This window comes from Toxorhynchites rutilus, chromosome 1 (assembly GCF_029784135.1).
Source record: "Toxorhynchites rutilus septentrionalis strain SRP chromosome 1, ASM2978413v1, whole genome shotgun sequence".
NCBI lineage: Eukaryota > Metazoa > Arthropoda > Insecta > Diptera > Culicidae > Toxorhynchites > Toxorhynchites rutilus.
Window position 1 is genome coordinate 69,449,889 of NC_073744.1, and position 27,946 is coordinate 69,477,834.

At 36.4% G+C, this 27,946-nt stretch overlaps 1 protein-coding gene across 2 annotated transcripts in view; it reads left to right on the forward strand.

Annotated features, from left to right (window-relative positions):
* Nucleotides 1-27,946, forward strand: part of LOC129770391 (protein pellino) — a 151,529-nt gene that overhangs the window by 70,836 nt on the left and 52,747 nt on the right. For both annotated transcript variants that reach the window (XM_055773211.1, XM_055773219.1), the window contains exon 2: nucleotides 8,454-8,543. In XM_055773211.1, the coding sequence (XP_055629186.1) occupies nucleotides 8,454-8,543 (90 nt within the window). The remainder of the gene's footprint in view (nucleotides 1-8,453; nucleotides 8,544-27,946) is intronic.

A 27,946-nucleotide genomic window follows, 5' to 3' on the forward strand; every position in this document is an offset into this window, starting at 1 on the left:
AGCAACAGCAGATGACCTCATTCGTGAAGAAAACCGAACTATAGCTACCAGTAACCAACGAAATTGCAGGAAAAACTACGTGTTTTCGGAAGCGAGCAGCACTCAACTTTTTACTTCCGTTCTACGTTAAGATAGTCCCATTTGATATTTATCATTAGGTGACATGTTTTTTTTACGCGGATTTTCAAATTAACGCGGTTTTTTTTGCGCGGATTTTCCAATTAACGCGGTTTTTTTTACAAGGTACGTATCCCCCGCGTAAAAAAAACCTGGGTGTACCAATGTTCACTTTGAGCAGCTTCGCTTATTCTCTAGTCAAATCTTTACCTTGAGTGCTTTAGCTGAAGCAAAATGAGTCAAAATTGCCAAACCATTGAGTCGGTTTTGGTTCATTTTAGAACGCAGATAATTTTTAATCAATTTAAGTTTGCGGAAACTGCGTTCGCACGATGTCAACTGGAAGCGTCAGAAAAATTCGTAGCGCCGTCTCGGTGTTAGGATAAATTGCTTCGAGAGAATATCTGAGAATAATGTTCAAAATACCTAAAGGCGTCGAAGAGTTTAGAACACCTCCACCTCTGATACAAGTTCCTCTGTATCAATGTCTGAAGCCTGCAGCCTGCTTCAATTGATCCATGCAAAGCCAAATGACAATGGATTTATGGAAAAAATTTCATCATCGAATTTCATCCGACCATGTACATTTTTTTATTGGTTCAAAAAAATGATCTGTGCAAAGTTTCAGCTCGATCGGACATGATTTAAGGGTGCCTTAAAGCGCTCAAAGTTTAGATTTTTTGATCCTCGAAAATCTTCCAAGGGGTTCCCCTTTGGAAAATCGAATATATTTTTCGATGCCAAATGACCAGTGTTTGGATTTCGATCAAAATTGAATGATACACAATGTGTCATGCAAGTTAACTCTCACGAACATATAACCAAATATGAGAGGATCATTCAGATACTTGTATGAATGTCAGTAATCACTTGTGTAATATTTAGTGATTGAACCAAGAGAGGAACAAAGACTGTTGATTGCATATCCGATCTGTATCAAACATCGCATACCATTTTCGAAGCCTGCATACAAGTTTGAACCGCATATATCGTCCCATTTTACTATAGCTACTATAGTGCACACTGCACAGAAAAGTGCAAAGCAATAAATGATACAAGAAAAATTACATCATCATTCAGTCACCTTTTGCGGAGAGCAGCGAATGGGAAAAGAGATAAAACGCGAGAGTTCTTGCTTCTCACTGGAGCGGTTGCTAGTAAAACTATGCGGTCTATATGAATATACATATTTCAAGGGATAGCGGCGTTAAAAATGGAAAATATAATCTGACTACCCTCGCTTAGCCTCTATCGAGCTAAATAATCATATAGTTTGCACTCTCTGAGACTTAAAAGTCAGGATCTGCTACATTAGCTGAATATGAATCTTTCGCTTTGCGTGGTCCGTACGATCCTGCTGTTTCATGATGCATGGAGAGGTCGATATGCATATGTTAGAGGCAAAGAAGAAAATAAGCTTTCTGACCAAAAGCGTATATGATAGCTTTGCTTGCATGCTGGTGTGCAATAAAGTGCGAGCCGATGCAGAGTTGTCTCGTTCTCTTTTGTGTCGTGATACAACACATAACAACAAAAGAATACCGCTGGGGGAAATGTTTCCTGAAAGATCATATTTGAACGAACGAAAGCGGTTTTTTCAATGAGTGGATCATTTGGCAAACACTGCAAATGACTTCAAAATTCATGAAACGTCGAGATCTGGTGTCATCTCGAAAACAAAATTTTGGCCAAGTCCCAAAAGTCGATTTTCGGCCAAAAATTTTGTTTCGTGATAACTCCAGATTTCGACGTTTTGTGCATTTTTAAGTCATTTGGTATCGAAAAAAAAACTTCGATTTTCCAAATTTCTTTTACTCCCCCCTTGGAAGATTTTCGAGGATCAAAAAATCTAAAAATTCCCTTTACTCCCAATAAACAAAATGTACATGGTCGGTTCTTTAAGTTCGATAATTATTTTTTTCCATACCTTCATTGCCTCTCAGGCTAAGGTCCCAAATGGTCGATTTTCGGCCAAAATTTTTTTTTCGAGATGACACCAGATCTCGATGTTTCATGCATTTTAGAGTCATTTGGCATCGAAAAAAAATCGATTTTCCAAATTTCCTTTACTCCAGTTTGATGTAGTTTTGATGGAGAATTTGAAATATAAAAATTAAAGCAGAAAAAACACGTTTTTTCATGGTCACCCTAATGCAACTTAGAAAAAAGCGTTAAATCGATTATTTTAAAAGATAGAAAAAAGCTTTGTTCTACAAAGTGGTTCAAAATAACTGGGGCTACAACATTGTTGAACTACGTTTATCTCTATCTATAAAGATAAAAAAGTTAGATTTTTCATTTCATCGACAATTTCGGTCACCCTATTTTGATAACATAAAAATGATCGCTCTATCACATGTAACAACTTTGTTTAAGACAGTTTTTGTCACAAAGTTGTTTTTAGCGCCTCCTATCTGAGTTGCATTAGGGTAACGGGTAACGGTAACGGGTTTTTTACTCTAACTTTTATATTTGAAATTCTACATCAAAATAGTCTTCGTACGATTTTTAGAGCTTATCAATACCAATATTTTGCGATGCAGAACATGTCAATATCTTATTCCTACTCAAAGGATGCATGTAAAATTTGAAATATAAAAGTTAGAGCAAAAAAGTCACAGAAGGGTTGTGTCCGAAACACGACCGCATAGTTGACGTAGGATTCCGTTAGACTATCTGTTGGTTTTGGATATGTTTGAAGAATTACATCGTTAAACTCTTTGATAATGATATGGTGGCCCTCAAAAGGGCCGTTTTGTTTGGTTGTTGGGTATTGTATGTTGACTCCACCAGTGTTTATCGAGTGATGATGGCAGAAGGATTATAAACAGTCGTTGGATGGTGCGTATCAGATAAAAGATACCGAAGTGGAACGATATATGATGAAAACCGCCCTCTGTGATCCTAGACGAGATGCCTCCTGTGATATGTATGTATGAAATAAAGAAAAAAAACTCACCAATGTAACATAAGACAATTATCAATACCGAACACAATTATAATTTTTCCTCATCAGTAAAAACATGTTACTTTAATATAGAGAAAACATATTTGAAATGGAAAAGGTATTCTTTTTTTATAATTTTTACTTTCTGAGCGTTATTAGAGGATATGGGAAATCACTTTTTCGAATTTTTCTTGCCGTATAAACTTCCCTCGGGTGAAAATGAACACAAAAAACAGTTCTCGAGCGGGAACACACCTTGGTTTTTAATTTTAGGAAATTAAAATAAATCGTTTCATATATCAAGTCATTCTTAGCACAACTGCTACCATATACAATTTTACACTTACACTTGTGCTAAATTTTTTACAATAAACGATCGGTCATTGATATGAAATTTCATGGAGCAACCCCCGACTTGCATATATTTGCAATGCCGTAATCCAACGTCAAAAAATAAATACATTTAAATTTTATCAATTCAAATCTGCGTTCGGGCCTGCTAGTTCGATGGGAGATTAATCTGCCTCCCTAAATGAATATTGCTCATGGCGTCGCTTGGTGCCGCCGAAAGCAGACTCGTTTGCTGAGGAGTGCTGAGCGACAATGAAAACGTCTTTCTAAAGGTAGGTCGAGAAAGAGTATGAACTAGTTTTCTTCGCAAGGGCCCTTCTCAGGGCTAGAGACGAACGAACGTAAAGTTTAAAGTTTCTATAATTCAAAAGAAGAAAAAATATTGCTACCAGATGTCACGAACTTCCATTTTTTTTTGCTACTATGGTGCTACTCGCCCGTGTAGCATTATTTTCTAGAATTCCTTCATGCATTTGTCTGATACGGGCTGTGTATCGTTCGTTCTTGTTTTTGAAGGGACTTTAACCCAAAGGTCATTCCTCCCTAACGGGCTGTGTATGACTGGAGCGTTCCGTTATATACATGCATGCATATGTCCTTCGCTTCTTTTGTCAAATCCAGTAAAAGGTGGTTGATGAAACGTATGTTTTTGACGTGATACGTTCCATGTTGGTTGTAGTTGTAGTAGAAAATGTAAAAATAAACAGTATTTTTGATCATAGTTTTACATAGTTTTTGTGGTAAGTGGAAAACAGTAAAATAAACTCTTTTGTTTCAAAACAAATTGATAGTCCTGAGAAGGACTGGAATGGTTTAATGGGTTGTACGGAATCTGCTGCGTTTCAGTCGGCTGTAGCAGTTTAGTTTTGGGAGCGGTAGCTTTTACGGATTCGCTGATGCTTTCCTTGACTTTGGCTTCTGTGCGTCGATTTGCGAGGGTTTGATTGGCACCACCACGACGAGCTAAACGACGGATAGCGGGTGTGATACGATGCGATGCAATGCACTTCGCTCCTCTGCCTCCTTTGCCGCATCCAATTGTTGATGTGAAGAGGAGCGCACCAGCAATGCACACTAGATTTAATTCGATGCTCTCCGCTGCTTCCTCTACTTTGCTCCCTTTGCCGCACCGCATCCATCGTTGGTTGCCGATGGCTTCCTCTCCTTTGCCGCACCGTATGGTGTTGGTTGATTTGTAGAGCACTGCACACTAGAAGCCCAGATGTTTGCCGATCTGAGCGTTGAACGAGAATGAGAAATCCAAAAATGCTACCGTCCTTTTATATCAGTTGGTTTGTGAGAAATAGGCGCCCCCACTCGCTCGACATGCAAATATTTCACTTATCGGGGAACGAAAGAAGCGAAGCAGGCGAAAAAGAAATGACGTCAACTTCGACCAATCAGTACCGTTTGGATAGGGGTTGAGATTTTTCAATTGTTCGATAGTTAATTACATGATATATATTATTTTATTCAAGGTGAAAAATTGTTATTGAGTGCCGCAATGTTTTGATGTAAAAATCTCATCAATGCGTCATGAAATGACTGAGCAATACGCGTTTGAAATTGGACATTTTTCACGATGCGATCGATATTCGTTTTTCAATTTGTACCCCAATATGTTCCCGAAAGACGTAATCCTACGTCAAAAACAGTTTTTTTCATGGTGACCCTAACGTAACTTAGAAAAAAGGCGCGATATCGGTTATCTCAAGAGATAGAGAAATGCTTTGTGCTGCAAAGATGTCTCAAATAATTGGAGCTACAACATTGTCGAACTATATTTACCTCTATCTATAAAGATAAGAAAGTTAGACTTTTTATTTCATCAACAATTTTGGTCACCATATTTTTGACAACATAAAAACGAGCGCTCTATCAAGAGTAACAACTTTGTCTAAGACAGTTTTTGTCTAGAGAATAACTGTCAAGCTCTAAATGCTAATTTCCACTTAAATGCATCTCTTGGGCCATTATGCAATGGAAGAACAGACGGAATACTCTTACTCCTAAATGGATACTGTGTAATCTATCATAAGTAATGGTACAGAAGGAATACTCTTACATGAAATGGCTTCTGTGTAATGTACAATTAAAACAAATCATCATTATTTTCTTCTTCTTCTTCTACTTATGTTTCTTCATAACTGTCTTCAGATTCATCGTCATATTTTCCTATTTCAACGATTGTTTTCTTCAATATATACATTACTTCATCAGGATTTTTTTACAATTACTTTTCTTCTTTTCAAAATAAGTATTTACTACTGAATATGCAGATATAAGAAGATTATTGACTTTTGAGCCACTTTGGTCATTTTTTGTATAGGTAATATTGTGGTTTGAATAATTCTATAGTCATAAAGTAAAAATCTCTGCATAGCAGTGGTCATATAGTATCAAGAGTACAGATCAACGTAACGTTTTACTGTATCGATACAGTAATCGTATTTTTTTTCTGGATCTCGGAGCATGAAATTGCTATAAGAATATTCCGAAATCGTTCAATCAATTCTAAATTCTCGCCAGTTATTTCGGAACTTGTTTCGGGATTCCCAAAAATAATCTACGGGCGATGGTTTATATGCATTCCAGTACGAAAAAAGCATATTTGCGTCTAAATTATCCACTTCTCAAATCATTCCCATCCTTCCATCAAATACTCTAAGTTGCGCTTGACATGATTGCTGATAGCACGATCCTGTAGGACCTTTCCAAACAGTTTTTTTTGTAGTGTTTCATAAAATCATCTGTAACTTTGCAAATATTGCAGTAAATTCCAATATTAGTAGGCAAATTTTTAGCCTAGTGTATCCCCAAAACACCTCTGAACGTATCATATGGATATGTTCAGCGGTTTTTCAATCGATTTTTCAAAGTTTGAAATGAATTAGAGGAGCACTTTATCGCAAATCGTACCAAAAGTACAAAACGCTACGCAGCTCCCAGAATGAACGATTATTAAGCCGGCGCCACACGATGCTACGAACACCCTCGAATATTGGACGTTTGATGGTTAGACGCATCGTGTAGTCGATGAACGAACCACGAGCCTCCAATGTCGAGCATCGAATATTCGCGTTGGAAGGTAATCCGTTCGATGTGGATTACCTTCCAACGCGAGTGACACGAGTCAAAGGATTTTTGTCATTCGTTGATTCGACACTCGATGACATTCGATACACCGCTACACAATTCGTCCGAATCTATCTTTGACAGATTGGTTTGTTTACAAGTTTTAGATGAAGGAACTATGAAATTAATTCATAAAATTCAAAATACTCGGCAAAATACTGCAGTTTAATAATGTTGATTTCAAGCATTTTTAATTTACAGCCCGATATCAGTACAATTGCTACGCCAGCAATTTCAATACTCGCATCGTCATCCAGTTTCTTAATGTTTTTGATGGTAAATAAAATCAATAAATATTCGATCCAAATACTCGGCGATTGTTTGGACCGATTGCATTGAATCGAACATTCACTTCACCGTGTAGCAGCACATTCGTCACAACATTTATCGATTCATCGATTCAAATGTTTGAGTCCAACATTCGAGTGAAACGTTGGACGAACCGTGTAGCGCCCGCATTAGCTTTCGTTTCAAGCGTTTGTAGGTACGACGATTGTCAAAAGCCAAAAAACACTTAAAATTTTGGACTTCGCACTCTGTTCCTCTAATTTTTCTGTCGAGTGTATTACGTTAAATGAAATCAGAGATTTTTAGGAGCATATCTACGCGAGTAGTACATGAGTTTAATTGGATCCGAGTGCTGTTTCTAGCTGTGAATGTTTAGAGGCTGTGCAATAGTTATGACTGAACACAGATGGCCCGTTCCCCAATGTGTTCGTTGATCACTTTTTCCTCGTCATATAGTCTTACTGCTTCGAGCTCAGAAATTGTCAAAAACATTCGATAATATATCAATATTGTCGAACATAGCTTCAATGGGTATAAAAATGTGCCAGAATCCATCCCTATCAATTGATCCTCTGAAAAGCAAACTTATTGCCATTTGCGCCCCAAGATATTCTGACTAACGGTTTTCACTCGCTCCAGTGGCGACGGTCGTTGTTGGCAAGGGGTCCGAGAGGGGTTTAATGACCGCAAAAGAGTTCCGCCGCACACACAAACGCGCCTAAAGCTTCTCGTCCAGCCGGTCGGCTAAAAGTGTTTTTTTTAGTATTACAAAACCATTTGAACCCGGGTCGTTGTCGCCGGCATCCATCAAACTTATGACGTTTCGTGTGGGGGCTCGCACCTGATAGCGATCTGATGAACACCTTACACCAGGCGTTCGAGCGTTGCACAAAAAGACTGTCTGCTTTGATAATGCTGTAATTTTCACCTACTTTTGCTCGTGCCATCGTCGATATAATATTTTCGCGATGTAATGTGCAAATGCGTGCTCGAGCCTGTTATATATGTGTGGCTTTTGGAATTTCTGATCCGTTGAAAGTTTGCAGAAGATGATTCGTTATCAATGAGTGTAACTTTCATTTGTTACCACAGAAGCTGCGGTGAGATTACTAAGTGAATTCATTATCCGATCTTGGGTTATTTATGACAAAAGGCGATTGTATCACTCCGATCTGCTCGCACAAACCCGCTGTGTGGGGTAGAGCGCCTTCAACATTCTATTACTTTCTTGGAAATGCTTATTCTCTTAAATCGGGATCCCGCACTTTCCGATAAACATCTCAAATTTCGGACGATTCAAAGCAATAGACGAAACTCATTTTAACGGCCCCGGGGTTCAAAACGGAATACCACAAATGCCTCCACCTGCTGGCGACGGATAGGTCGTAAATAATGGTGAGTGGAAGCATCGACTCTGACGGTAACAACGGCGACTTCCATCCGTGCTTCAATTGCGTTCCCTGCTATTTGTCGTATCTCTTGATTATGTAATAACATTTTTAGGACTAGTTCAACCAACCGCGTTGGCTTATGCTGCGGTGGAGGCACTTATTTGTAAGCACCAACGGTCGCACACGTGGTACTCATAATTTTTTCTTTCTTCCTTTATTTGCAGCACTGACGGCACAGAGTCTCCGATAATAACGGAGACCGATGCTGACACAGATAAACCTCGCGTGAAATATGGTGAATTAGTGATATTAGGGTAAGTAGAAATTATCGATTTCTTTGTGACACGGACGTATGTTTGCGTTGTGAGTGAATGATAACATACCCGAGGTTAAGCGAGAATGATGTCTTACGATGAGAAGTTTGCTAGCATAGGTTTCGCTGCGAGCAATTATATCACTGAATTTATGAAGACTTATAATAAGCCGTTTTTCCATAACTATCATTTATTTATCTGTAGTCAATCTATTGTAGATCAATACATTCTTAGTGCTACTTAACATTATTCACTTAAAACTAAAGAAAGCTGCTGAATAATTAATTCGTTTAATTTAAAAGAGGAATTTAACAAGTTACATGGAAATTATTTATTTACTAGTTGACCCGGCAAACTTCGTCCCTCCCAAAAATGTTGAACTACCTTAGAAACGTTTCTTGCCCCTTAAAACCTTCACATGTCAAATTTGGCTCTATTTGCTTGATTGGTTCTTGAGTTATGCAGAAATGTATGCTTCATTTGTATGGCAGCTCCCCCACCCTCTCTAAGGAGGAATGTCTATTCACCCTAGAAACGTTTTGTACTCTCTCAAACCTTCACATGCCAAATTTAGCTCCAGTTGCTTGGTTAGTTTTCGAGTTATGCAGAAATTTCTGTTTCATTTGTATGGCAGACCGGGGGGGTTTCATTTGTATGGTAGACCGGGGGGACCTAGCTCATATCATGACGAATTCTCCTCCCTGTAGTAAATTCGTGATCGTTGTATTTTAAAAATGCATTTCGAATTTTTCCCAGAAAAACTATTTCTTTCAGCAGCAAGCAAAAATACCAGCGTTTTGTGTCTGGTCACATCGTTGCTCAGAGATAATCCTTTGGTTTGTGAATAGTGCTGAGTTAGCTCTACTTCACTTAGTACATTGTACACACCAGAAAGAAAGAAAGAAAGAAAGAAGAAAGAAAGTAGAAAGAAAGAAGAAAGAAAGAAGAGAGAAAGAAGAAAGAAAGAAGAAATAAAGAAGAAAGAAAAAAAAGAAGTACACACCAGATAATACAGAAATATGAAATTGCAATCTGCTGGTAGAAGGGACAGTGCACTTGATCTAGTATTTGAATTTTCGGTAGTATCGCGCAAAACTTTAATGGCTGTGATTTACCCATCTTAGTTCGGATAAATTGCTTTCACAGTATTCTGATGAGCACTCCATTAAGTTTGTGTTAACCATTTTATCATTACACCTGTGTGGCTCAGAAGCATATCTGAAATTGTGGAAAAAGAGTAAACAGATTCAACAATTCTAAAAAATGTCACACATTGTGAAATCCCAGCAAAAGCATCCTTATAAATTCAAAAAGTGAACTACAAACCCTATGGGTATGACTTTTCTGTTTTGCTTTCCCAACAAAATCTAAACTCCTCTATTTGAGTAAAGTTTATTCTAGAATTTTCTGAATTATTGTTAATATAGGAGATTATCAGGAATTTATGCGACGGTTGTGTTACGAAATTCGACGAAAACGCGCGATATTTTTTAAGTTTTGGAGTTAACTCGTATCCTCAAGAAAAAGCTGTTCTCTGTTCTCTAGCCAGCGAGCAGTAAACCACTTTTCTTAAAGCTAGGAGTCAATTCCAACGTTTTAAAAGATTGCGCGGGATTAAAATGAAAGTCACAAATGAAAAACAAATGAACCTTTTATAATCGCGCCCGATGCAAAGGAGGTTTCAAGTTGCGAAAAAAAACAAAAGGTTGCTTTTTTGCGCAAGCTTTGCACTGAGTATTCTTCGTGTATATGCTGAACATGCAATCTGAAGTAAACGATTTTGCACGTTCGGTCTGATTTACTACAGAACAGCCACAATTCATTGTCCTTGCTTCCTATTTTTGTTTGCTTTGGTATGACAATTCCCGATACTTAAAGTACCGTTATCTATTATCCATAGAAACGCCGTATACATGCGTGAAAAAGTTAACTAGACATTAAAATTCGTTTAGGAAAGATGTAATCTATTACATCATTGAATAAAGTATTTAGTATGATTCCTTGCAGTGGTGGATGAGAGCAGACAAACGACCGCAAAGTGTTAAACTATTTAGGGATTGGAAAATCGAAATTCATAGCATACGAATGAAAACTAAGAGAAATTCTGATTCGGTTGGTATGGAAGTCATAACAAGAAAAATAACGCCTAACGATATGTGTGTAAGATCATCTGGCAGTTTCTGTATGCATGCTTTGAGAAACTTCTGCGAAATTGTCTGATTTTTTTTATGGAAAATAATGAAAAATTCCAATTGCAGTCTCACACGAAAAATGCATTTAAAAATTATACTAATGATTTTTTTCAGTGTAGAATAGCCCAATGCTTATACACGCCCAAATTTTTTACGCAGATTTCCCAATTAACGTGGATTTTCCAATTAACGCGGGTTTTTTACGCGGATTTTTCAATTGACGCGCAGTACCCATGTAAAAAGATATGAGCAATATCTCTTCTTCAGCTCATATCTCTCCCTGAGAGGGCAGAGCATATTACGAAATTAGTGCCGCGCCCTGTCACGATTCTAATGTGGATTTAAGGTGACCTGATTTTTTACGCGAATTTTCGGATTAACGTGGTTTTTTTACACCGACTTTTTTTTTTAAAGATGATGATGGTCCCACCTCATTCCCCTACAAAGGTTTGAGCGGGACGAGTTATCTTATTGATAATTATTATATTACGGTATTTATATTTTTCATTAACTAACCAGTATGCAAATTGAAATTGAAAGGAAAACGGACTGGTTATCTCGCAGACATAGATTACTAATCGAAAGAACAATATAAGCCATTATCTGATCGTATTTATTCCATGGTATGTCGAGAGAATTTCCAACCCGGGAAGACCCTAGACCGATCGGGAATTGAACCCAATACCTATGTCAGTATTAGCCACAAATTTACAAGGGAATTCCCGCTTTATCAGATCCCCGGCTACGATTCTATCATTTCCGAGTTCAAGCAGCTGAGCAAACCCAAGCCTAATTCTAGCCGATACTTCAGGCCCGCTACTTATCCCAGGGCATGTCAAGAAAGTTTTCAACCCGAAAAAATCCTTGACCGATCAGGAATTGAACCCACTACCTATGTCAGTAATAGCCTTGAATTTACAAAGGAATTCCTGCTTCACTGGATACCCGAAAACGGTCTGTTAATCGTTTTCGAGACCAGACAGCTGAGCAAACCTATACCCTAATTCCAGCCGATACTTCAGGTCCTACATTCAACATGGAGTATAAACGTATCAACCTGAAGTCTGCAATGAGATCCGCCACAACACAGAAAAATCTCGTTATAATTATCTGTTGAAAAGATGAATTTACGAGTATTCCGTTTGAGCTATCCCTAGCTTCATTCCGATTTCCACATACAACCCCTTGGAATGCTTTTTTTTTATTCGCGATAAACTACTTTTGCTTATGCTCGATCTCAAGTATTTCTATGTTTGACAACGCGCGCGGGCTCAAACTATTGTAGACTTCACAATTATTTTATTTTTTTAAATTGAATTGAAAAATTGAATTTAAATAAAAAAAAACAAAACAACAAATAATACCATCATCATCAGTCTTAAGATAAAATGAGTAATAAAAAAGGACACACTCACACACAAAAGACAATACATAATTCATTATATGAAATCATGATGATGGTCCCCTTACAAAAGTTTGAGCTGAATGAGCTCTTGTTGATAATTATATTTATATTAAAATTTATTGTACTATACAACTAACCAGTTAAAATATTGAATAAAAAAAACAAGAAAGAGATGAACTGGTTATATCACAGGCATAGATTCCTTATCGAAAGAACTACTTAAATCATCATTTTGACACATTTATTCCATGGCATGTCGAGAGAATTTCCAACCCGGGAAGACCCTAGACCGATCGGGAATTGAACCCAATACCTATGTCAGTATTAGCCACGAATTTACAAGGGAATTCCCGCTTTATGAGATACCCGGCCACGATGCTATCGTTTCCGAGTTCAAGCAGCTGAGCAAACCCAAGCCTAATTCTAGCCGTTCCTTCAGGCCCATTACTTATCCCAAGGCATGTCAAGAAAGTTTTCAACCCGAAAAAAAATCCTTGACCGATCAGGAATTGAACCCAATACCTATGTCAGTATTAGCCTTGAATTTACAAAGGAATTCCTGCTTCACTGGATACCCGAAAACGGTCTGTTAATCGTTTTCGAGACCAGACAGCTGAGCAAACCTAAGCCTAATTCCAGCCGATACTTCAGGTCCTACATTCAACATGGAGTTTAAACGTATCCACCTGAAATCTGCAATGAGATCCGCCACAACACAGAAAAATCTCGTTATCTGTTGAAAAGATGAATCTACGAGTATTCCAGTTGAGCTATCCCTAGCTTCAATCCGGTTTCCACATTAAACCCGTTGGAACGTTTCTATCTGATTCGAGAAAAATTTGTTCATGTTCAATCTCATGCTTCTCTATGTGTGTAAACGCGCGCGGGCTCAAACTATTGTTTAAAATTAAATTTGTATGTACGACTAAAGAAAAAAAAAATACGACTTAAGTTCCGCAAACAATTAACATACCATCATCATCATAGTCATAAGTTAAGAAACACAAATATCCGTTATAACTTCGTTATCTTACATGCTAACATTGATTAACATTGATTCTATACTGGGTTGGATTTGTAATCATGCTTCAAAAACTCTTTACAAATACTACGGAACCTTCGAAGATTTGTTGCTGTCTTTGCTTCATTTGGTAATGTATTGTAAAGTCGATATCCTCTGTAAAAAGGCGAATTTTGGGTACAAGACATTCGAAAGTTCATGGTTCTGAGGTCACTTGCTTGTCTTGTGTTATATCGGTGCATATCTCTCCCATACGTTATCGTGTTTTGTAGATAATTCGGTGTCATACCGTTAGTCATCTTATATATGAACGTAAGCGTGCAGTACTTAATACGCTGACTCACTGACATCCATTGCAGGCATTCGAGCATAAATCTTCGTGGAGTTAGTCGATCACATCTCAATATAAGGCGCATCGCCTTGTTTTGCACAATTTGCATTCTTTGCATTTGCCTCTTATTTGCATGAAATAGCACAGATGCACCATAATCAAAATGTGGAGAAATTAGTGCCTTATAGATAGTGATTTTACTTTCAAAGGTCAAGAATCGATTAATTCTACAGAGCACTCCATATTTTTGAGCTGCCTTCTTTATAGTATAGTTTATATGTTCGTCGAAGTGCAGCGTTTCGTCAAGAATAACGCCAAGATATTTGATCGATGATGCTCTTTCCACCGTTTGCCCATCAATAGTTATATTACGACCTTCATTGTCAAGATTTCGTGTAGATACTACCATATACTTCGTTTTGTTTATGTTTAACTTGAGTTTCTTCCATTTCAACCATTCGTCTAAGTTTAGCAGTTCATGGTTCATCTTTATGTAGCAATCTTGCAATGTATCAGCTACAACGAAAATAACAGTGTCGTCAGCAAATAAGCTTACGTCACTGCCATTTAACACCTGTTTGATATCATTGATATAAAGCAAGAAAAGCAGCGGCCCCAGAACACTTCCTTGAGGCACACCCAGATTCACTGGTACCGCCGATGATTTACTGTCCCTATAAATAGTGATTTGTGTTCGCCCTTCCAGGTAACTTCCAAACCAGTTCAATACAGGTCCAGTTACATTATAATTGGAAAGCAAGTTTAGTAACTTATGTCGATCTATAGTTTCAAAAGCCCGTTTCAAATCAATAAAAACACCCAATACTACTTTCTTCGCCTCTATAGCCTGTTTCCACTTCAAGAGCAACAAATTGAGAGCCGTTTCACAAGAGTGATTTTTTCTAAACCCTGACGGTTCATCTACCAGTATCCCATTTTCCCTTATATGTTCCAATAATTGATCTTTGACAACAATCTCTAGAATCTTTTCGTACAGTGGTAACATATTAACTGGCCTACGGTCTTCTGGTTTGGATGATTTTGGATTTTTTGGAATCGGTATGACAACAGATTTCTTCCAACTATGTGGGCATTCGCCACGAAGCATTGACTCATTTACTATATATAGTAGATTCTCTTTGATTAAATCAAATGCATCTACTAATACTGTTTTATTAATATCATCAACACCTGAACAGTTTCTTAAATCCATTACTACCTTCCTCAGTGTTTCCATGCTGATGGTTCTAAAGCATCTCAATTCTGAAGACAGACTAGGAAAAGCAAAATTAAGTCGATTTGTAGAAGATACAATACCATTGTGGATTTCCTCCACACTTGACGTGAAAAATTTGTTTAGCTTTTCTGCAGTTATGAAGTCATTTTCCTTATTACCGTCGAATTCAATGTCGATATCTCTATTTCCGCTTGGATTACATAAAGTTTTTATTTTTTTCCACAGTTTCTTTGGATCATGCTGAATTGCGCTGATTTCATTTTGAATTAATTTATTTTTGGAACTTTTAAGTTCACGTACATACATGTTTCTCCATACCCTATACGTGATCCAATTTCTAATACTGTTTGTACGTTTCGCTATTAATAAATAATGATCTCGTCTTCTCTTGATGGAAGCCAATGTAGAATTGTACCAGGCCTTGTTTGTGCCCTGTCTTAGTGCTGAAATCTCCAATTCCCTAGCCAATATATGTTTCATTGAAGAGCAAAGTGCTTCTTCAAGATTTTTTGCAGCATCATGAAGAGAAAATAGCTCTCCAATCGGCGTTATTTTACACTGCAAAACAGATTCCAACTTGCGTTTCGAATAGTTATTCCAACTCTTATATAACTTTTTCTTCGTTTCGGTAAAGTTGAAAAAGTCATCAGATAAGCTAGATAACATACCGATTGTTTCATGATCGGAAATTTTGCTGTCATGAAGAATCTCGATAACACCGTCGTCAAAATTAGTAAAAACTAAATCAATAGTCGTCGAAGTTGTTCTTGTTATCCTGGTGTGATCATTTATTCGTTGTTTGAATCCAGCAGCTTGGGTGATTGCCTTTAATTCATGAGACTTTCTATGTTCGACCCAGTCAATATTAAAGTCACCAGTAATGATGATTCTTTTTTGTTCATGATTTTGCATGTGTTGTAACCACACATCTTCCAGAAATTCTAGAAAGTCTTTATCGCTACTACTAGGCGAATGATATATTCCAGCGTAGATTCCAGATATTTTAGAACTTCTGACTTCTACAGCTAGAAACCAATTGTCCCTGTATGTATTATTGTATATTTCTTTAAAATTCAAAATGTTCGAAATGAACATAGATACACCTCCTGTATGCACTAACCTCGACAAACAGTTTACCATTGTATACCCAGTTACATTAAATTCATTTAGATCGGTTAAATCCGTCAAATGTGTTTCAACCATTATTAGTATTTTCGGTTTTTTTATGGATATCAATATTTCTATTTCATCGAAATGTGTGCGTAATCCTGCCACATTTAGATAAAGTATATCATATCCTTGATACACTCCTTTCTTGGATGGCTAGATGGAAAAGTCTACCTGTTCCTTTTTCCTTTCATAGTTACGAAGGAATATAGGGCAGTTGGTACTCCAAGCAAAATGTTTAGTATCTATGTCCATTCTTCGTTCCTTTTTAATTTTGGTACAATTTCCAATTAACGCGTTTTTTACGCGGACTTTCCAATCAACGCGGTCTTTTTTCACCTATCCTCCACGTAAAAAAAAACTGGGTGTATATCAATATCAAACCCAATTGTGCTTTTCCAAATTTGAATACGTTATTTCGATAGATTATGTGAATCCATTTGAAAAAACCAAAACTCTGAGACGAGTTGGTGCGGAATCAGTTATAGGGTAAATGATCTTGGTTTGTCCGGGGTGTTTTTATGCTACTAGTAAATGCAAATCGATTTTTCTTCATGGAAATCACACATAATCGATACGAGTTTGGGTTTGTTGAAAAGCCCCAAGTCTCTAGTTGGTAATACTACCATAAGGTGTTGAAATTATTCAAATTTTTATGTTTTTGACGATTTTCCTTAAAGAGGAATTATGATCATGGTTTGACCACCTCTGATCATGGTTTGTCTGGTTTTAGAAATCACCATTTTTGAATGAAAATTTTCAATTCATTAGTAGATGTTGCATTCATCATTGCTTGAGTTTACTGTCATCATATTGATCCATCCATAATTTAGGATTTGTTCAGAATATTACCTTTTCTTAGGCATTTTAAAAGTGTTACCCTCAATACACTCAACACAGAGAAACTTTATTTCTGCTATGCGCGAAGGACACAATAAACAAACTGCAGCGCGCCAAGCGGTTGCCATAGAGATCATGTGGACAAAATAACATCATTGAATTGGACAACTCATGATCAGAATTGAGTTCATCTAAATGCGTTAATTTAATGGTTTAGCTATGTAAATCTGATACAAATGGTGTGCAAGCATGATGTTTACAATATTTGTAAGTATGATAATCCAGAAAAGGTCTGAATACGTGCGAAATAATCATCTGGTGATCGATTAAAAGTTAGCTCGAATGAGGGGCGCCTTGACACAAATATAAGGTGTATTTTATAATACCTTAAAACTTGTGATTCCATAAAAAGATACTAAAAAACTACTGTAAATCATGAAAAAGACAATTTTATTCATATTTTTAGAAACAATCGAATACTACGACACAGGAGCGCTGAATTAGAGCATTCAAAGAAGTGGGCATACCATGATCATATTTTCGACTGGACAAATCAAAATCATTTACCTTATATCAGAATGGAAGATATCAGAGAACTGGACGAACTTCATGCCAACTCGTCATAGGAGTTGGCAGCACCATCTCAGATAGCAGTGAAACGTTGTGGGTGTAAAGACATTGGTCATTTAAGCAACTTATTCGAAAAAAAAACAGACTACATTTTAGAAAAAGCCAAATTTTTTTCCTTAATTTTTTACAAAAATTTATAACTTAAAAACTATGATACCTACAAAATTCTTGTCGAAGGACGAAATGTAGGAAATTGTATAAATTTTTACAAAAAAATACCAAACATTATTTGGAAAAAAAATTCGCTGACAAAAAAGTTATTTAAAAAATTAAAGTTCATTTTTCTCAAAAACGTATTTTTTTAAATTCCCAAAAGTATATATATGAATAGTCCTTACAATTTCCAACAAGTCGTCCATACATCGGAAGATGGGCACTTACAGGGAAAAAGTTTTTCGAACAACAACTTTTTCATATTTTTTGAAAAAAAATACAACCTATCCTAATCCTAATCAAAGTCAAAATAGCGATATAATGTATTCTACAAAGTTTTAGATCTTGTTAAAATATAAACTTTTGTCGAAACATCAACTTTCTATCTTTTATAGTTATTGGAATATATGTCATTTTTGTATGAAGACTCCTGAAAAAAATAATGTTTAGCTCGTAACGTTTTTGTGTGTAAATTCTCACGTTCGACATGTTCTTGACATGTTTCTAAATAGAGAAAAGTTAGCAGAGCATTTAAAACCCGATTATTTATACATAAAAACGTACGAATCGAACATTAATAGTATTTTTTCAAAGAAAAACATGAAAAAGTTGTTGTTCGAAAAACTTTTTCCATGTAAATGTGCCCATCGTCCGATGTATGGAAGACCTGTTGGAAATTTTAAGGGCATTTAAACATTTAAAATTTTAATATTTTTTTTTTCAATGATTTTTTTTTCCAAAAAATTCTTTGGTAATTTTCAATGGAAACCAACATAATTTCCTACATTCCATTCTTTGAATAAAATTTTGTAGGTCTGATAGATTTTGGTCAGAGAATGAAATGTAGGAAATTACTTAGGTTCTCATTAAAAATTATCAAAGATTTTTTTGGAAAAAAATTTCATTGTAAAAAAAATTCAAAATTAAAATTCATTTTTCTCCAAAAAATATGCTTATAAAATTCTGAAAACATAGATATAAATAGCCCTTAAAATTTCCAACAAGTTTTCCATACATCGGACGATGGGCTCATTTACATGGAAAAAGTTTTTCGAACAACAACTTTTTCATGTTTTCCTTTGAAAAAATGTTATTAATGTTCAATTCGTTACATTTTTATGTATAAATTATCGGATTTTAAATCGGACTTTTTTAAATATCGCAATTTGCATCTGCTAACTTTTCTCTATAAATAGTCATGCAAGAACATATCAAACGTGAGGATTTACACACAAAAATGTTACGAACAAAATATTATTTTTTTCAGGAAGGTTCATACAGAAAGACTTATATTCCAAAAACTATAACAGATAGAATGTTGACGTCTTCGACAAAAGTTCATATTTTAATAAGATCTAAAACATTGTCGAATACATTATATCGCTATCTTTACTTTAAACAAAATTAGGATTAGTTGTATTTTTTTTCAAAGAAAACATGGAAAAGTTGTTGTTCGAAAAACTTTTCCCCTGTAAAAGTGCCCATCTTCCGATGTATGGACGACTTGTTGGAAATTTTAAGGGCTATTCATATATACATTTTTGGGAATTTAAAAAAATACGTTTTTGAGAAAAATGAATTTTAATTTTTAAAATAACTTTTTTGTCAGTGAAATTTTTTTCCAAAACATTTTTGGTATTTTTTTGTTAAAAATTAAACAATTTCCTACATTTCATCTTTTGACATGAGTTTTGTAGGTATCATAGTTTTTATGTTATAAATTTTTGTAAACAATTAAGAAAAAAAAAATTGGCTTTTTCCAAAAAGTAGTCTAATTGTTTTTCGAATATTTCAAGTATGCAAAGTTGCTTAAACGACCCATGTCTTTACACCCACAACATTTCACTGCTATCTGAAATGGTGCTGCCAATGGCCAGTCGATTTGGCATGAAATTCGTCACTAGTCAATAGTGAAACTGAATTTACATCTGATTTTTCACAGTAAGGAGTTCGGCTCCTTTAAACCTATGTAACTGAGCCTGTAAAAATAAACGATTTAAATTAAAAAAAATCTGATTTTTCGAGACTGATTGTCAGCAGTGATATTAGCACGGGGAATTTCGTCAGCCAACAACGGCTATTAGGATAAGCTTAATTAAGTGGTTACAGCGAATATGCAATGCAATATGTGTGCAAAAGATAGGTCTACAGCGTAACTTCGATATAACGTACATTTTACTTTCGAATTTGTACGTTGTATCGAATTGTACGTTATATCGAAGCATAATAAAGAACTCAGAAACGTAGCTTATATTACTTTATTGTGTTGCTGTTTGAGTGAAGTAGATGAATAAATTCAACTAGAAGACGAATGCAACCTTTCTCATGATATTTCCCTTCGTACTGGTGATTAAAATTTGATTCATTTAGAATCCGGAATCACAAAACAGTTGTACTTCGGGATTGGTTAAAGGTACAAAACTAGGTTTAGTATCAAAATACAGATAATTTATTGTTCTTTCAGAAAAAAAATATTCAAAAAATTATTCCTTTGGACTTTGATAATGTGTACGTTATATCGATGGTACGTTATATTGAAGTTTTCCTGTATTTCTAACTCAGGCTCGGTCCATCGTTCCATCGTTCGGTTCAAAGCTCATCTTAATAACCGTTGACGGCTGGAAAAGTCCTCCGTGCTAGTCTGTGCTGACAACCGTTCTCGAAAAATTAGCTCTGAATTCAATTTTACTTCGGACAATATCTATTTTCATCCATTACTTTTCGAGCAAAACGAATCAGTTTCGCCTGTGAATTAAACCCTTTTTCACTTCTCCCACGGTCGGAAGGAGCTCAACAATTCACCGCTTCTCATTCTGTAAATCTCGTTAAGGGCTCATCAGCTGTTCGTTCCTCACTTACATATGGACCGACGCACAGTATGTACCAATACCTAATCGTTAGAATTACACCAGTCGTCACACACTTAATCAGCCCAGAAAGCATCGTGGCGAGTTTCGTTTTACACGCATTTCAAAGAACTGCAGCGGTGAAGATCGAAAGAGAAAACAGCAAGATCCTAACAAAACCTAACAAGCGCAAAGCGCGTGGATGCATAAATAGAATGAAAAAAATCTGATAAATAGCTGGCCTCGGCCAGTGTAGATCTGAAGTCAACCCAGACAACAGAGAGAAAAGAGAAAAAAAGGCAATTGGATAAGGAAATAAGCTGTTCTTCTCCCACCAGAGAGCATTGACAGGCCACATGCACACACCCGGGAAATTGTGGGCAACTTGTAGGCAATAACACCAACGGCATTTTATGTAGCTTCCAACGCGTATCCAACTGCTATTATATTGTACGAATCCGGGAATGAACCAATCACGTCATCTATTTGACATGATATGACTGTGATATGATTTATAAGTGAAAGTCACGAAGTTCGGTTCAACGGTCGCTGCGCGTTATATTGCGTCCCCAAATATTATCTTTTCTGCAACAGAAAGTCTTTGTCAGAGCATATTTGGGGAATAAATTTATCAACAATTGAGCACGCAGTAATTGGAGACGATTAACGTTGCACATAGTACCGATTCCAGTGCAAGCGCGACTGTTGTCGTGGGCCGTTTTGCGGAGAAACGAAGCGTGCTCTTTCGCAATAAGCTCGCGTTCCGGAAGAACACACACATCGAATTAATCACTCGCGAGAAGTGGCGAATGCCAGCGTCAGGTTATAATGCAGTTTGCCCCAATCTGCACGTATACTTACGTACAGACAATAGACCTATTAGTTGTAGATCGATTGGTTTGGCCTTGGTTACCGATCGGCCGTAATGCGCAATGGACTCGTTTTGATATGCAGAAGGTCGAACTGGAAGATCCAAAAAACCGTTTAGAACTGGTTGGAAATAATTCAACCATTATTGAAGAATTTTCGAAGCATTCTAATTTATCCCGAATCGAGTCACTCAAACAGATCGCGAGACTTCTCATACCGAGCAGTTCCACGCCAAATCAGGCGAAAAACTGCCGATTTTGACCCGACCCTCTTAATTTTTTTGAAATTTTATACATACAGCCATTCCATGCCAAACTGATATAGTGGTTTTCAGATTTTTTCAGAAGTGGTCAATTTGTTTTTTATCGCAAAACATTATTTGTTTGAATTTAAATTCATCTGACAACATCGTCTTAATGAAATAAAATACTTATAACTAGTTAAAAACACATTAATACATGACATTAAGCACATTAGAATTCTCGATCCTGTTTCTGAAGCGTTGTGATGGTTCTCCGAAATCAAAAAAATGTTCTACTAATGAAAATGTCCTTATCATTCCCGTTATCGGTTCATGCTGACCAAACGTTGAACGATGCGGGAACGGTTGCAGCAAATACGAGGATTGTAGGATTCGGCTGGGAGCGCGAAAGTTAACCATCTCTAGCAAGTTAGGTGCATCTAATTCACCACAAATTAGTTTGGCAACGAAAGCGGCTTGTTGAATACGCCTACGACGTTCAAGAGTATCCAGATTCAGTAATCGACATCTAGCTATATATGGCGGCAGATTCCGTGGTAGGTAGTAGACACCAAGGTAGATGCCTGAGCGCTCTACGGATGAAGCGTTTCTGAATTCGTTCAATCCTGAAGCTCTACATGTTGGTAAGGGCTCCAAACTACCGATGCGGTTTCAAGAATTGGCTTTACAAGAGAACAGTAGAGTGACTTCAGGCAGTAAGGATCGGTGAAGTCCCTAGATATTCTTGAAATGAACCCAAGTTGACGATTAGCTTTAGTGATCAGCGCAGAGCGATGTGCGTCGAAGGTGAGTTTAGAGTCGAGCGCTACACCCAAGTCGTTGACCTGACTTACTCTCTCCAAGATGATATCATCAATCATGTACTCAAATATAATTGGCTGTCTTTTCCGATAAAAACTCATGATCACACACTGATGGTAAGTTTGTTCAGCCGGCACCAGCATACGAACTGGTCAAGCAAGCTCTGCAACCGAAGGCAATCCTCGAGAGTTTTGATAGCCAGATAGATCTTAAAATCGTCTGCGTAGATCGATACATCGCCGGATGCGAGAATAAGCGACATGTCGTTGTAAAATATCGCAAACAGTGCTGCCTTGTGGAACTCCCGAACAAACAGCAAACGGATTTGAAGTGTGAGACTGGAGCTTAACACGGAGCGTCGTTCCAGAAAGGTATGACCTCATCCAGTAGATGAATTCTTCAGAAGCACCAAGATGAGATAGTTTACTCGACAGAATGCGGTGGTCAATTCGGTCGAAAGCGGCTTTTATGTCGGTATAAATAGCATCAACTTGAGCTCGTTCTTCAAGGCGGTTGACACAAAACGATGAGAACTCTAGAAGATTTGTGCTAACCGAGCGTCCTGGCATAAAACCATGTTGTATTGGTGAGATATAGCTCTTCACTTCGAAGAAGACAACATCGTTCACGATCATGTCGAATAGCTTAGATGCGGCAGAAAGGCTGGTTATCCCGCGATAGTTGATCACGTTGCACTTATCTCCTTTTTGAAGACGGGAAACATATAGGAGTGCTTCCACACATCTGGGAAGATTCCTTGATCCAGTGAAGCTGTGTAGATACGGGAGAGTGGCAAAGCCAAAGCTGATGCACAGCGACAGAAAACTATTGCTGGAATGCCATCTGGGCCAGGAACTGTTGACCGTTTCAACTTTTTTACGCTTCTCTCAATCATCTGTGGAGTAACAGTGAATGACCGCAAGTTTATTAAAGCCTCCGGAACATAAGCTGCAGCACATTCGGCTTCGGACGGGGTGGATGCATCGGCTACAAACACTGAAGCAAAGTGTTTTGAGAACAAATCACACATTTCAGGAACAGAGGACGACTCTCGATCTCCCAAGAACACCTTAGACGGCTGCAGTTTTCCGATTGGAGTTTACAAACTTCCAGAAACTTCTTGAATTCCTGCGCAAGTTCGTCTGGACACGAAGTACGTATGATTTGTAGAGAGTTGCGTTAAGACTGCGGTATACATTGCTAGCGAGTTGAAAGTTGTGTTTTGTTTCAAAAGTTCGTCGACGACGCAACCTGCGTTGGCAGGAATTTTTGTCGCGCCTTAGAACGCGTAGGAGTGGAGTACTCCATGCTGGAGACATCTGAGGTTTTTTTCGTGGAGTATTTGTTACTAGCCAGCTACAGACAATTTCGCAAAAGCGCGTCGCGTCCTAACGTCCTGACCAAGGACAGTCCAATCGTAGCTACACAGAAACTCATTGAATGCAGCGAAATCAATTTTAGAGTAATTCAACGGTTTTTCGGGTTTTAGCCTCGTATTTTTTATTTTTTAATTCCATTTTAGGGTGGCCCGAAAAATCAATTTTTTCCATTTTTTATTCAAAAATTACTTTTTTCAAAAATTCATTGCTTTTGAACTACTAGATCAGATTATCGACATATTAAATTGAAGCCAATTAGTCTTTTCTTGGAAAAATACTACACTTGCAAAAAATATGGATTTTGCTCTCGTAATTTTTGATTGCATTTGTTTTTTATAATCTTCGGGACCAAGGACGCTATATTTTTTAATATTTTTTCTTGAAGGCTGAGAATTTTTTACAGAACATATCCAAAAACCAGAGAGTTCTTTCTCGTTTTTGAATTATGATTTCTCAAAGTTAACCAATGGTTTAAAAAATCATCTTTCCCCCTTTTTCTAAAATGACGTTCTTCAAAAATTCATAGCTTTTGAACTACTGAACCGATGCCGAAATCGACATATTAAATTGAAGTCAATGAGCTAGTCTATATTACAATTGCAAAATGGAATTCTGTTTGCATAGATCTAGATTAGTCGCATAGGAATATCGAACGAAGACTAAAAACATAAAAACAAAAAAGAACACATATCCGATTTTTTGGATATGTTATGTAAAATCATCAGCTTTAAAGAAAAAATATAAAAAAAATATAGTGCCCTTGGTCTCGAACGCATGTAAACTATACAAAACAGATACAATCGTTAATCACGAAGCCAATTCTATTGAATGTTTATTGGCAGCTTGTTCTGTAGTTTCAGCTAATTATACTTGAGTTAATGATTATGTAGTTTTAATATATTGAAATAATTATAAAATGTACTGCGTGATGATGGCTCTTTATTCACTAGAGCTAAATTAAACAAATACAGCAAGGTACATACAGCAAAAAAAATATTAAAAAAAGCTCCCTTGGTTCCGAAACCATGTAAACTATTTTATATGAAAAAATTGAAAAAAATATAAAAAAATGCATATTTTTTGGTATCGCAAATTAAAATTTTATTTTGTAAATAAAAAAAAAGTACTAATTTTTCTTCTCAGTGTACATTTTTTTCAAATTAAGCCAACAATACTCTATAACTCTTTCTAACACACTATTTCGGCACGACTCATATATTTTGAGATATAAATTATCAAAGATTTCTCTTACTAAAATCGATACTACCTTTTCAAAAGTTACACTTGAGTCAAAAAATGAACCATAATGAAGTATTCGGAAAGTTGTTGGAAATTATAAGCAAATTCATAAAATTTCATGAACATGACGGTATAACACGACAAACATATTAAAAGGGATTGTTTACTATAAGAAACACAATAAATTAAAAATATTTTTTTAAATATCTCGAGAATGGTTGCATTTAGAAGGATATTCATAATAACCTTTTTTGTTTTAAATAACATCAGGATTCATAGTTTGTGATTAAAAATGACTGCTAACATACAAAAACTCGGAGTTTCGAAAATTCATAAAAATTTGATGTTCCACAAAGTTCGTCAAAAATAGTTTTACCATCTTGGGCCCATCTTTTGAATTTTCTACATGACTTCTATTTTGAATGAAAAAATTAAAAAAAAATTAAAAAAATATGTATTTTGGATATTGCAAATTGAATTTTTATCTTGTAAATAAAAAAAAGTGCTAATTTTTTTTCTCAGTGTACATTTTTTTCATATTCAACCATCAATACTCTATAACTCTTTCTAAGACATTATTTCGGTACGACTCATAGTTTTTGAGATATGAATTATCAAAGATTTTTCTTACTAAAATCGATACGCCCTTTTAAAAAGTTACGCTTGAGTCAAAAAATTCCCAATTGCTGTGAAAAACTCATATTTCCTTCAACCCAAACGGAATACGCACTTTCATTGGAATCAAAAATACAAGTTTTTGAAATCTGCATTTTTAGGACGTTTATAATTGCTGTATGGTAGAACGGAACGATATATGCGGTTCAAAGATGCATGCAGGCTTCGGAAATGGTGTGCGATTTTAGGTACAGCTCATATATGCAATCAACAGGCTTTGTTCCCTTGCTTCGTATAATCATTTAGTATAACACAAGTGAGTACTGTCATTCGTACAAGTATCTGAATGATCCACTCATGTTTGATTATATATTAAGGAGAGGTTACCTGCATGATACATTGTGTATCATTTTATTTTGATCGATATCCAAACACTAGCAAAATCACAAATTTCATTATCAGATGACATATTTTGATTACATATGATTTTTATAAGGATGTATTCATAATAATTGACTTTTTTTTAAGTTACAGGGGGATTGTGTCCGAAACACGATCGTATAGTTGACGTAGGATTACTTTGAGCTAATTGTTACACATTAATTTCGAGTGCGTTTGAAAGATTTCGTTATTCAATTCTTTGATAATAATTTGGTGTGCCGTTTATTTTCCTTTTTGGGTATTCTTTGTTCACTCTATCAGTGGTACAATGGCGGCAGAAGGACGGTGATTAGTTGTTGAATGGTGCATATCATGACAAAAGATTCCGGAGTGGAATTTAGAAATGCTGAAAACTGCTCCTTGTGTCCCTGGACAAGATGGCTCCTGCATTTTGTACATTTTAATCCATGAAAGGAATATATGAATAGTGAATGAATAGGTTCTCCATTGTCATTTTCGCTTCAAATCAACGGAACACGAATCTAAATGCGTCAACGCGTATTTCGATTGAACTACTACGATCTCACGGCAGAACATATGGGAGATCACTTTTTCGCATTTTTATTCAATGTTAAAATTGTTCTCGTATAAACCGCTGATATAATTCGACATTATGATATATTTCGCATGGTTGTTAGTTTTTTTCTCGTTTGGCTTCCTTCGATCGCAGTTTGGAGTATACTGAATACTCCTCACTGCTAGTCCGCCACTTTTAAATATTTCTGGCTGCCCAATGAATCACTGAAGGGTGGGGCTTGCGATGTAGTTTTCGCTTCTCCCCGGTACTGAATACATAAATATATACACGAATGTATGCGAAATTTGTTCTATTGAGTAATAGGGCCGCCGCAGCTTAATCTTCAGTGATAGGATTGGGCGATCTTTATAAATCGATCTTTTCGAATCGATTTTACAAATGGGGATCGATTCTTTGCCGAATCGATCTTTGAAAAATTCAAAAACTTTTTTAAAAATTTATCTGTTTATTCTATATGAGTGTGGTCTTTTGTTTAAACGGGAAATACAAATTTCATATTTCTATTCGAACATTAAAACCTTTTTCTATTCCTCAGCATGAATGCCACAAAAAATATTGAAGTCCAGATCAAACTCCAGGACATTCATCTTGTGACGTCAGGGGGAGTGGTTTTGTTCAACAAATTTATTAAAAAAAATATTAGAAATTCAACAACTGCTATCTGCCCAGAGCTTAGTTTACAACGATTCAATAAAAGCCAATCGTACCATACGTCTGCCATTTAGTCGAAACCGATTCTTGATTTTGGCGCCAGTTCCAAAAAAACAACCTTTCGCCTGGAATTTATGTCAACATCTAGTCCAGTGAAAAGACGCACCACGCTAGATATGGGGTACAGACTAGGGGGGCGTTGCTGATTAATGGTCAGCTGCATCCCAATAGGAAGTATCCCGTGTCGGGCACAGGTACAGATCATTGAAGACAGCAACATCACAATTACGAAAATACTTGTAATACTAACCTCGAGCCAACCGCGAGTAATCGGTTACATATTACTAACATAGTTATAATGCAAACATTGTCGAAATATTGAACTCCCGGCCCCGTCAGGTTGACGCCATATGAGCCTTATCAAAAATATATATTTTGGATAAAAAAAAATAAAAAAATCTAGTCCAGTGACCAAATGGTACACTGGTTACAGTAAATTGTTCTGTCTGTGTCAGCATTTGTACGGAAGTAAATCGTAGAAGAAGCGAAACAAATGTTGACATTATAATTTAAAAAAAATGTTAGGTGGAATTTGGTTAGATTAAGATCGATGTATACTGAAAAACAAATCTGCAAAAGAAAACGATTTTCTCGATTTTCTCGAGTATAAAAGATCGATCAAAAAAATCGGTAATCGGAAAGGAAAAAAACGATCTTCTAAGAATCGATTCGAGATCGCTCATTTCGAGTCAGTGATGATGGTAATCCCCCTTATTCTACGCGGC